The sequence below is a fragment of the Carlito syrichta genome, unplaced genomic scaffold, assembly GCF_000164805.1.
Source record: "Carlito syrichta isolate Samal-C Ts95f unplaced genomic scaffold, Tarsius_syrichta-2.0.1 Scaffold309042, whole genome shotgun sequence".
In the NCBI taxonomy this organism is placed as follows: Eukaryota; Metazoa; Chordata; class Mammalia; order Primates; family Tarsiidae; genus Carlito; species Carlito syrichta.
Window position 1 is genome coordinate 883,601 of NW_007253138.1, and position 12,276 is coordinate 895,876.

The 12,276-nt window shown below is 40.9% G+C and overlaps 1 protein-coding gene across 1 annotated transcript in view; it reads left to right on the plus strand.

The window, feature by feature from the left end:
* LOC103269069 (cytoskeleton-associated protein 5-like) overlaps nucleotides 1-12,276 on the plus strand; it is a 69,987-nt gene that overhangs the window by 43,364 nt on the left and 14,347 nt on the right. The window contains exons 5-9 of the mRNA XM_021716869.1: nucleotides 1,274-1,445; nucleotides 2,973-3,105; nucleotides 3,649-3,749; nucleotides 5,932-6,045; nucleotides 11,263-11,367. Coding sequence (XP_021572544.1) covers nucleotides 1,274-1,445; nucleotides 2,973-3,105; nucleotides 3,649-3,749; nucleotides 5,932-6,045; nucleotides 11,263-11,367 — 625 coding nt within the window. The remainder of the gene's footprint in view (nucleotides 1-1,273; nucleotides 1,446-2,972; nucleotides 3,106-3,648; nucleotides 3,750-5,931; nucleotides 6,046-11,262; nucleotides 11,368-12,276) is intronic.

Genomic DNA, 12,276 nt, shown 5'->3' on the forward strand with positions numbered 1-12,276 from the left:
GGCAATCCACTCACCTCAGCCTCCCAAGGTGTGGGATTACAGGCTGAGTCACCGAGCCCGAGTCCGGCTTCCTTATTCCTTTAGAACATTATCTTCGGCCGGGTGTGGTGGCTCATGTCTGTAATCCCAGGACTTTGGGAAGTAGAAGTGAGAGGATTGCCTGAGCCCACGGGTTCGAGACCAGCCTAGGCAACATGGTGAGATCTCATCTCTACAATAAATAAAAAAATCAGCTGGGTGTGGTGACGTATGCCTATAGTTCTAGCTACTTGGAAGGCTGAGAAGGCTGAGGTGGAAGGATCACTGGAGCCCAGCAGGTTGAGGCTGTGGTAGCCATGAGCATGCCACTGCACTTCAGCCTGGGTGACAGAATGAGACAATGACTGACAAAAAAAAGGACATTAGCTTCCTTGTTGTGTTGACATAATTCCTGCCATCAAAATAAAAGTATTTGGCTGGACATGGTGGCTCAAGCCTGTAATCTTTGGGAGGCCAAGGCGAGAGGATTGCCTGAGTCCAGGAGTTTGAGACCAGCCTGGGCAACTTGGCGAGGACCTCATCTCTACAATAAATCAAAAAAATTAGCTGGACGTGGTGGTGCCCACCTGTAGTTCTAGCTACTTTGAAAGCTGAGGCAGGCCGGGCTTGGTGGCTCAGCCTGTAATCCCGTGCCTTTGGGAGGCTGAGGTGAGTTTATTGCCTGAGCCCACGGGTTCGAGACCCGCCTGGGCAACTTGGTGAGACCTCATCTCTACAATAAATAAAAAAACATTACCCGGGCATGGTAGCGCACGCCTGTAGTTCCAGCTACTTGGAAGGCTGAAGTGAAAGGATTGCCGGCGCCCAGCAGGTTGAGGCTGCAGTGGCTGGGAGCGGCCACAGCACTCCAGTCTGGGTGACAGAGTGAGACTCCAACTCAAAACAAACAAACAAACAAAAAAAACCCTGGTCTCAGGCAATCCTCTCGCCTTGGCCTCCCAAAGTGCTGGGATTACAGGCTTGAGCCACCGCGCCTGACCTTGTTGATCTTTTATGGGTTTAAATTACTCCTAATCTGGATACTTAGAAAGTTACTTTTAAAATGGTAATATCATTTTGAGCCCTAGAAATTAAATAATATTCTTGGAAGAATGACACCTAATTAGTATGTAAGTGGTTATGATTATATTCTTTTTGTTGCCTGAACAAAACTCAACCTATATAATTCTGTTAATATATAGATATGAAAATATGTTGCGTGTTGACAGTTTTTCCCCTAAATTTCTGCTTCTAGTGAATTTGGTTCCAAAATCATCTTGCTTAAGCCAATTATCAAAGTGTTGCCAAAACTCTTTGAGTCTCGAGAGAAGGCTGTTCGAGATGAAGCCAAACTAATTGCTGTGGAGATTTACAGGTGGATTCGAGATGCCTTGAGACCGCCATTGCAAAATATAAACTCTGTTCAGGTGAGGTGGAAAGTTTTCTGGTTTCCTTTGCCTAAGATTAATATAAAAATATTTTCTTCCTGTCATTGTTGATATTTTGTCCTTACACATAATATTTCATTCTTAATTTTGAAATCTCTTGATTTATCTGAGCATAGCTAACATTGCCTGCTGTTACTTTGTCCTTTCAAATTAAATACCACGCATTCAGTGACTTTAGTATGTGAGTATTAAATCTATAATAGTTTAAAAGACTTCTTTTTAAGGCCAGGCATGTTGGCTCATGCCTGTTATCCCAACACCTTGGGAGGTCAAGGCGGGAGGATCACTTGACCCCAAGAGTTTGAGACCAGTCTACGCAACATAGCCAGACCTTGACTCTACAAAAAAAAATTTAAAAATTAGCCAGCCATAGTGGTGTGCACCTGTAGTCCCAGCTACTAGGGAGGCTGAAACTTAAGTCCAGGTGGTTGAGGGTGCAGTGAGCCGTGATTGTGCCTCCAACCTGGGTGGCAGAGTAAGATCCCAACTCAAAAATAATAAAATAAGTAAATAAAATATAAAAGGCCTCTTTATAATTCCATTGTGTGGCAGAACTTAGAACCTGTTTGGGTGAAATGCATTCTATCTGGCTTTTTGTTTTTAAAGTCAAGGTCTCACACTGTTGGTATGTCTGGAGTGCAGTGGCACAATCACAGCTCACAGAAGCCTCAGACTCCTGGGCTGAAGCAATCCTCCTGTCTTAAACCTCCCAAGTAGATTGATCTATAGGTGTGCAACATCGCCCCTGGCTAATTTTCTAAATTCTTTATAGAGACAAGGTCTTGCTATGTTGCCCAGTCTGATCTTGAACTCCTGGGTAATTTTTCTACCTTGGCCTCCCAAATTGCTGGGATCGCAAGTATGAGCCACTGTGCCTGGCTTTTTATTACAATTGGTTTTGGAAACTTTTCTGACAACGCAAGTGTACCTGAATTCATGAATTAATGAAAATGTCTTTAAAAACTGATTTTATTCTTTCTTAGTACTTAGACATTTGATTTGTCTTCCATGTAGTAACTACAAGTCACTTTGACTTCTGTCATAAAATAGATAACTGGCTGGGCTCGGTGGCTCAGCCTGTAATCCTAGCACTTTGGGAGGCCAAGGTGAGTGAATTGCCTGAGCCCATGGGTTCGAGACCAGCTTGGGCAACCTGGCAAGACTTCGTCTCTACAATAAAATAAAAAATAGCCAGGCATGGTAGCATGCATCTGTAGTTCCAGCTATGCGGAAGCTGAGGTGGAGGGATCACTGAAGCCCAGAAAGTCAGCACTGGTGTGGCCATGAGCGTGCATGCCACTGCACTCCAGCCTGGGCGAAGGAGTAAGACTCCAACTAAAAGAAAAAAAAAAAAAAGATACAACTTAAATTATTTTCTTGTTTGCCCTATTAGAGCCACATCAATAAGAAATTGGGTCCTGATATGTCAGTGAATATAAGTGTTAAGTATGTTCTCTAATGGTGGAGAGGTAGATATGATTTTAAAATACTTGATGATATTTGCAGTTGAAAGAACTAGAAGAAGAATGGGTCAAACTACCAACAGGTGTTCCTAGACCTAGTCGATTTCTTCGTTCCCAGCAAGAACTAGAAGCTAAATTAGAACAGCAACAGTCTGCTGGTGGAGATGCTGAGGGAGGTAAGCCAATTTTAAACGCTGGTTCTGTAAAAATTAGCAAGAACAAGAATCTGTGTTCACTAGGCATAATTTGTAGAACTACCTTTAAGAAAATATAAGTTGCAGCTGGGCTTGGTGGCTCAGCCTGTAATCCTGCGCCTTTGGGAGGCTGAGGTGAGTAGATGGCCTGAGCCCGTGGGTTCGAGACCCGCCTGGGCAGTGAGACCTCATCTCTAGAGTAAATCAAAAAATCAGCCGGGCGTGGTAGCATATGCCTGTAATTCCGGCTACTTGGAAGGCTAAGGTGGAAGGATCACCGGAGCCCAGCAGGTTGAGGCTGCGGTGGCTGGGAGCAGCCACTGCACTCCAGTCTGGGCGACAGAGTGAGACTCCAACTCAAAAAAAAAAAAAAAAAAAGGAAAATATAAGTTGCATGTATCATGAATCCCTGTGGTCCCTTCTCTATTAATATTTCATCAGGATTGTGAAAGAACTGAACTGTTTAATGAGCAAAACCATTCCATCTGTTTTTAAGGTCTGTTTTGTTTTTTTTCTCCTTTCAAGTTGTTGATGATGGTGATGAGGTGCCACAGATAGATGCTTATGAGCTTCTGGAAGCTGTAGAAATTCTTTCCAAACTTCCCAAAGACTTTTATGACAAAATTGTAAGTAATAGTTGAACTCCTGTCATTTATTTCTTTTTCAATAATTACTTGACTAGAATTGGAGAATGTCTGCTGAGCCCTTGCCTGGTGTGCTCCTTTCTGCTCTTTATCTTCCCTAGTAAAGTAAGTTGTTCCTCTTGACTTACTACTTCTTCGTATGTATGTGTATCATAGCCCTTTTTTTGGTACATGTTTTGCCAAAAAAAAGAACATTCTTGACTTCCCTTCTCCTCATTTTCCTTCTGATTTTATCTTTATTTTAAATTTTATCTCATTTTTAAGACAGAGTCTCGCAGTGTTGCCAAGTGGGAGTGCGGTGGCATGATCATAGCTCACTGTAACCTTGAACTTCTGGGCTTAAGCAATTCTCCTGCCTCAGTCCCCAAGTGGCAAAGACTATAGATGTATACCACCATGCCTGGCTTCTGGTTTTACCTTTCAATATATCTCAAATTCATCCCCTTTCCTCCATCTCCACTCCCACTGCTTTACTCCAAGTTTTCTTGGTCTTAGCACTGTTGACTTTTTTTTGTCAGATAATTCATTGTTTTGGTGGGGCTGTCCTATGCATTGTATGATGCTTAGCAGTATCTCTGACTGTTACCCACTAGGTGTCAGTAATTTCATCCATTTAAGTCATGACAATTAAAGATATCTCCGGACACTGCCAAATGGAGACAAAGTCCTCCCCAGTTGAGAAACGGTCTTTTCGCAATCACCACCATCATCTCTTGTCTTCCTTGCCGCGCTAGTCTTATGATACTCCTTGTCTCTCTGCTCTTGCCTCCTTCTTCCCATTTTAAAATCTGATTACTCAGCGGCAGTGACACACCTGTAATCCCAGCCCTTTAGGAGGCTGAGGTGGGAGGATTGCTTGAACTCAGGGGTTCAAGACCAGCACAGGCAACATAGTGAGACCTCGTCTCTACCAAAAAAAATTTTTTAATTAGCCTAGTGTGGTGGTATATTCCTGTAGTCCCAGCTACTTGGAAGGCTGAGAAGGGTGGATCCCTTCAGCCCAAGAGGTCAAGGCTGCAGTGAGCCGTGATCATGTCACTGTACTCCAGCCTAGGTGACAGAGTGACACCCTAACTCCAAAAAAAAAACAAAAAACCTCATTAAACTCTTTAGTGGATTCCATGGATCTTGCATTGGTGTCTGAAATCATCCTGTGGCCACTGAGGCTATCTGTGGCACCTTTAAGTCCCCCATTTACCTTCCAGCCACATCATTCATTGCTCTCACTCTCCATGCTCCTGTCATACTGGACTTCTCCCAGTAGCAAATATACTACATTAAAAAAAAAAAAAAAACTCTGAGCCTTAATATTTGTTATTCTTTCTGCCTCTAACATTCTTCTCCCACCATTCATCCTCGATCTCACTTTAAGGTCACTTTTTAGGGAAGAGCCCACCTGACTACCTAAGCTAGGTTAAGTCCTCTCGCTCCATTGCCAAAGCAGCTTGTACTTCTCCTTTCATAGTGGTCACAGCCTTGTAGTTATTTATCGAAGATCTTCTTAGCTCTACTGCCAGCCACTTGAGCATCCTGTTAACTTCTAATTAACAAGTAAATATTTGATAAATTGAATTGAACTGTAATTTCCTCCAGGGTGGTGAGTTTGTCATCTTCTTTGTATCCCCAGTTTTTTCGAGTCGTGGGCATTCCAATTGCTGAATGATTGCCATGAAGCATATTTTCCTTTTGGCCACAAAACAAAAGGTTTAGCATTTTACCCACAATCCAGAAAATTAGCTCCAAGATTAGAAGAATTTAGGTTGTTATGTGATTTTTCATTTCTAGTCTTTTTAATGTTGTCAGTGTAGAGATTCCGCTCCTGTAATTGTGCTGCTGTAAGAAGTCTAGAAAGGTTTTCTGTCAGTGTTTTCTGTTTGACATCTGGTTACTAACATTGGAAACATTAGAAAATTAGAACGAAAAGTCCATGGCATTCTGTTTACTTATATTACTTTAGAGTTATGAAGTCTTATGAAAATACTTTTATATATGAACAAAATACTCTTATTGCATAGTTTTGTAATTTTGTTTTTTAGTTAACTTTAGAAAGTTTCTGGAAGCAAAGAATTATTATGTATCTTTGAATCAGTAGAGTGCAAGAAATAGACTTTTATTCTGCTCTCTTATTTTCAGTTCTACAAATGACTCGTGTTGTGTCTTACAGGAGGCAAAAAAATGGCAAGAGAGAAAAGAGGCCCTGGAGGCTGTAGAAGTACTAGTGAAAAACCCCAAACTGGAAGCTGGCGATTATGCAGATCTAGTAAAAGCATTAAAGAAGGTAAATAAAGGAGTTTCAGCATTGGTGTTCTAATACCCAACCAAACCAATACATTTCTTTCTCTTCATCAGTTATCTTTCTCTTTATAAATCCATTACCATTTAAAGAATACAATGATGGTTATTTAAATTACAGGCATACGTTTTTAAAGAATTGTTTAAAATTACTGTCCTAGGTTAGTTTGGCTTTTAATCTTTTTTATCATTTTGGCTTTAAGTATGCTATTTGATGGCTTCTGTAAACCTCAAGAAAAAGAGATCTTGCTGATCTTGAACTAAATACAACTATTTAAATTAGCTGTATTTAATTGGACAGATATTAAGTATGAAGATAGCAAATGATAGCATACTAAATTGTATCAGCATGTAAAAGCAAAGGGCTTAGGGACTGTGGCCAATTATGAAGCCGACAAGTACTACATAAGCAGTAAACATTGTTAGAAAATGTAGCCTAGCGCAGTGGCTCAAGCTTGTAATCCCAACACTTTGGAAGGCTGAGGAGAGAGGATTGTGTGAGCCCAGGGGGTTCGAGACCAGCCTGAGCAACACTGTGAGACCTCATCTCTACAATAAATCCAAAAATTAGCTGGGTGTGCTGGCGCATACCTGTTATGCGGAAGGATCACCTGAGCCCAGCAGGTTGAGGCTGCGTTGGCCGTGAGTGTGCCACTGCTTCCAGCCTGGGAGTCAGAGTGAGACTCCCAACTCAAAAAAAAAAAAAAAAAAAAAATGTATTGGTATTTTTCAGGTCCAACAAATTGAATGCTACTGGTAGGTATTTTTTTTTGTTTGTTTTTTATGTAATGCCTTGTTAATAAAATCTGAAAGTTTGGATCAAAAACTGAATAATTATAGAGTTTAAGAACAAACTCTGCAGACATCTTGAATACATCAAGACTAAAAACTTTGCTTACTTTCTCAGTCTGAAATTACAGTGGATTAGAATGGTGGGGGGAGGAAGTTGATCTTTAATTACATGTACATCTGTGTGATTCTCATTATTTGTGATAATTATATTCTATTCCGTTGCTAAGAACACTAAATTAGTGAATACTGAACCAGTGCTTCAGGGGAAGCACAGGGCTAGGGTCCTGCCTCCTCTGGTCTCATTTTCATCAACTGATCAATACATAACCTTGTTTTATTCAGTTTGAAGTTACGTTATATAATATATATTGATGATACATTAATATTGAACTCATGGCCAACAGCACTAGAACTCATACCTGAATGAAGCGTTTCTAAAACATGTATTTTCTTCATAAGCCACTTAGGAATATTGGAAAACATTTCAGCACTTCACTTGGGGGTCATTTTAAATAGCAAGAGCCCAACAAAAAGCACCAAAATGCAAAAAAAAAAGCTAAATAGACCATGAAAATGTCACTTGTTTATAGTATGAGAGCTGAAACAAAAGGCAGAGCATTACCCTGTTCCGCCTCAGCTGGGAGCGTACACATGGGGCAACTGAGAATTTTCGAAGCTCTGCACTTGTCTGTGAATGACCAACAAAGTACCATGAATATTGACTTGGGGGTTACAAATACAAATTTTAGTATGTGAGTTCTCAAATACAGCTCTGAGAATGATGAGAGTTGACTTTATATTCTGGTAGTTAATCTTGCTATGCTTTCCTCCAGTGGGATTTGGAGGCAGGGATATGATTGGTCAAGTCGTTGTTCAGTCATCAGTTTTCTGTCTTAAACAACCACAGACTCACTTGTGATTAACTGAAAGAGAATTGCCCTGGGGGAAGAGGGTTTTACTAACTGGGAGCCTGTGAATGGGAATGGGAAGAAGAATGAGAAGAAGGGGGGGGGGGAGGGCGCTGAAACTGGGGTAGTTGGGAAGTCAGATTCCAATGGCTTGTGAAGAGAACTTCAGATTCTGTCAGTCCTTCTAGCATGAAATTTTATTTATTTAGTTTTTAAATTTGTTTGTGGAGACAAGATCTCACTATATTGTCCAGGCTGGTCTCAAACTCCTAATTTTTATTAGGAGTCTTGTACTGCCACTGAATTCTTGATATGTCAAACAAGACCTTTTATTTTTCCTTATTAATATTATGTTTCCTACATGCGTTTTCTTAGAATGTTAACTTTTTATATAAAGACAGTTCTATGATTTCCACTGACATTGTGAATATAAATGCAGTTTCTCCCTGTATTGGGAGTCCAGAGAAAGGATCAAGGATTTTATATTTGGGTAGACAGAAAACAGATTTCTAAGAGACTTAGGATAGCAGTAGAAGCTTCTTTCTCATTTCACATGGTGGGGTAGGGGAAACAAAGGCCACAAGCAAGTAAAAAGAAACTTAACTTTATGGATAAAATATTTAAAACAAGGAGGAGTTAGTTGTTTTCTGTTTGTTTGAGTTGAAGTCTTACTCTGTCTCCCAAGCTGGAGTGCAATGGTACGCTCATGACCACCGTAGCCTTGAACCTGCTGAGTTCAGGTGATCCTTCTGCCTCAGCTTTCCAAGTAACTGGAACTGCAGGTGTGCACCACCACACCCGGCTAATTTTCTTATTTTTTGTAGAGATGAAGTCTCTCTATGTTGCCCAGGCTGGTCTTGAACTCCTGGGCTCAAGTATAGGCATGAGCCACCACACCTAGCTGATTTTTTTTATTTTTTAGATTGGAAAATATAGTTTATTTAAAAAGTAAATTAGAGAGAGAAAGACAGACAGACAGTAGGGAAGGGGGCCAAAGCCGGGAATCGTGGCAACAGCCATAGCTCAAAGAGCATAGGGTCACACCAGAGTCTAGTAAGCCAATGACTAATACGTATATTTTTTATCTTTAGATTAAAATTTGATTTTCTAGGTGTTATGTTTATCAAAAATATCAGCTTGACCATTCTTGGAATATGTATTTAGATGCTAAATGTGAAGCCTAGCACCTAAATCATACCTGAGAAGTATTTTGGTAAAGCAACATAGAACATTTACAAATACCAGTAGTGGTTTCAGTACAGAAATTAATGAAAAATTTTTTCTCCGTAGAGCTATAGTAATTAGAGATTTAACAAAATGTTTATAAAGACCCTGATCTCATCTCATAAAGAAAATGTACTTGCCATAACACAAGTTTAGAGGGGAGAGCATGCTTTAGTAAAGGAAGCAAAAGTTTCTGAGTCAAAACAGGCCTGGGTTTGAATCACAGCACTATCGTTTGTTAGCTATATGACCTTGAGCAAATTAATTTCTACTTAATATTTGGCAGCTGCTAAATTGAGATGATGATAGTACTCACCTCACAGGATTTGAGTGAAAATTAAATTTAGAGAATTGTAGGCGAGGTGCAGTGACTCACGCCTATAATCCCAACACTTTGGGAGGCTGAGGCAGGAGGATTGCTTAGGCCCAGGAGTTCAAGACCAGCCTGGGCAGCATAACGATACCTCATCTCCGTAAACATTTTTTTAAAAAATTTTTTTAAATTAAAAACAAACCCAGGCATGATGGCATATGCCTATAGACCTAGCTACTTCGGAGCCTAAGGTGGAAGGATCACCTGAGTCCAGGAGGTCAAGGCTATAGTGAGCTATGATTGCACCATATAGTCCTGCCTGAGCAACAAAGTAAATCCTGACTCAAAAAAGAAAAAAGAATTATAAAACATCTACAAAATTGTGGTGCCTAATTTGTTTTGGTTTTTGTTGTTTGTTTTTGAGCCAGAGTTGGAGTTCAGTAGCACAATCACAGCTCACTTGTAGCCTCTACCTGCTGGGTTCAGGCAATCCTTCCACCTTAGCATTCTAAGTAGCTGGAACTACAAGTGTGCACCACCAAGCCCAGCTAATTGTTTTATTTGTTGTAGAGATGAGGTCTTGCCAAGTTGCCCAGGCTGGTCTCAAACTCGTGGGCTCAGACAATCCTCTTGTTTCTGCCTCATAAAGTGCTGGGTTTACTGGCATGAGCCACCGTCCCCAGCCTAATTTGTTTTTAAATAAATTTTAGTCTCTTAACCCTTACTCTTTAGCACTTAGGGAGTGCATAAATGCCAACTAGGATTTTCTTGCGTTAGAGTTTGTTTCATGCAGGAAATCTAGAATAAAGCATTCTACTTATGAACACCAGATCTCAGGGACTAGATAAGATTCAAAGTAAAAGGCAGGCATTACTTGTACTGGGAAGAGTGAAGAAATAAGAGTTTGGGGCACTTATAAGTAAAGCAGCTTTTTAACACGAACTGACTTGGGCAATATATTACAGTAAAATCTTACCAGGAAGGAACCTAGTCGTAATTAGTGTCTTGCTGAACCGACACAAATGTGGATACTACACATGAGTTTAGGTAATTTATGGGCTTTGTGAGGTTAGCATAGGAGGGTCGTAGTTGTAAACAGTGCTCGAGAAGAATCTGCTAAGAAACTCTAAATAGGCCGAGCACATTGGCTCAGCCTGTAATCCCAGCTGAGATGAGAGGATTGCTTGAGCCCAGGAGTTCGAGATCAGCCTGGGCAACTTGGTGAGACCTCGTCTCTACAAAAAAAATCACAGAAACTAGCCAGACGTGGTGGCATACATCTGTAAGCTAAGGTGGAAGGATCGCCTAAGCCTAGCAGGTTGAGACTGTGGTGACCGTGAGTCTGCCACTGTACTCTAGCCTGGGCAATAAGAGTAAGACTCCAACTCAAAAAAAATAAAAATAAAAAAAATAAACTCTAAATACAAGCCTAATGATCATTAGATGACTACACTGGCAGCTTTAAGCCAAGAATCTTCCTTAGAGGAATGGCTGCAGTGGCATTCATAATTTAGAGTCCCCATGGACTTCGTGAAGCTACCTGCAGCAGTTTCTACTGGTGCTCCTTGAGTGTTAATGTTACCCTATGGTATATTTCAGAGATACGTCGTCTTTTTGTTTTCCCTATTCCTAAGCAAAGTCTGCAGACCTCCAACTTTTCTGCTGTTATCAGGGTCACCTCTTGCACAATTGAGCAGTGCTGTCAGCCCTGACTGCCACTCCTGGATAGTGTGCAATTTGAAATTGTGGTTTTATGTATATTTTCTTGGTAGAACCTAAAGCTAGGAGACTAAACATAATAAAGGGAAGGCTGCCAAACTGGTATCATGAAAGAGCAATTTTTCCTCTTTTGTAGGAAACAAAATTGGGCATCCATTAGCATAAGAGCTTTCAGAGTTCTTTTGAGAATAAATTTTCAGTGCCCTTTTATAGGACTATTTTGTTTTCCTTTTCCCCCCCTTTTAAGGTTGTTGGAAAGGACACTAATGTCATGTTGGTGGCTTTGGCAGCAAAATGTCTTACTGGCCTGGCTGTTGGACTAAGGAAGAAATTTGGACAATATGCAGGACATGTAAGTAATACTCCTTTTTAGATGCAAATCAACAAAATTATTAAAAAATGACAGTCTTGGCTGTGCTCGGTGGCTCAGCCTGTAATCCCAGCACTTTGGGAGGCTGAGGCGAGGGGATTGCCTGAGCCCATGGGTTCGAGACCAGCCCCGGCAACTACAATAAAATAAAAAACTAGCCAGGCGTGATAGCGCACGCCTGTAGTTCCCGCTACTGGGAAGGCTGAGGCCGAAGGATCGCCAGAGCCCGCAGGTCGACGCTGGAGTGATTGTGAGCATGCCACTGCGCTCCAGCCTGGGCGACGGAGGGAACTCTGAGTCAAAAAAGGAAAAAAAATGACAGTCTTAGTTTGCTTTATGCCTTAAAATAACTCTTTGGCATAGATCTTCATATATTGTACCACGTAAGTTTCTAAGTTTTATTAATATTTAACAGAGTTACATGAATTTCAATAGAGATGTTATGAATAACTAAAATTGCAGGTCATATATAGAAAGTCAGACACTTGACTTTGTTGAGTTGATTTATTTGCCTGTTAACTTTTTACTTATTAGCACCATGCTTTGTTCTTATAACATGTACAATTATGTAATGAGATGAAATGAAACTTTTTTTTTTTTTTTTTTTTTTTTTTGAGTTGGAGTCTCGCTCCGTCACCCAGACTGGAGTGCACTGCAGCCTCGACCTGCTGGGCTCCGGCGATCCTTCAGCCTCAGCCTTCCGAGTAGTCGGAATTACAGGCATGCGCTACCACGCCCAGCTGATTTTTTGATTTATTGTAGAGATGAAGTCTCGCCAACTTGCCCAGGCGGGTTTCAAACCTGCCGCCTCAAGCAATCCACTCACCTTAGCCTCCCACAGCGCTGGGATTACAGGCTGAGCCACCGAACCTGGCTTTTTTTTTTTTTTTT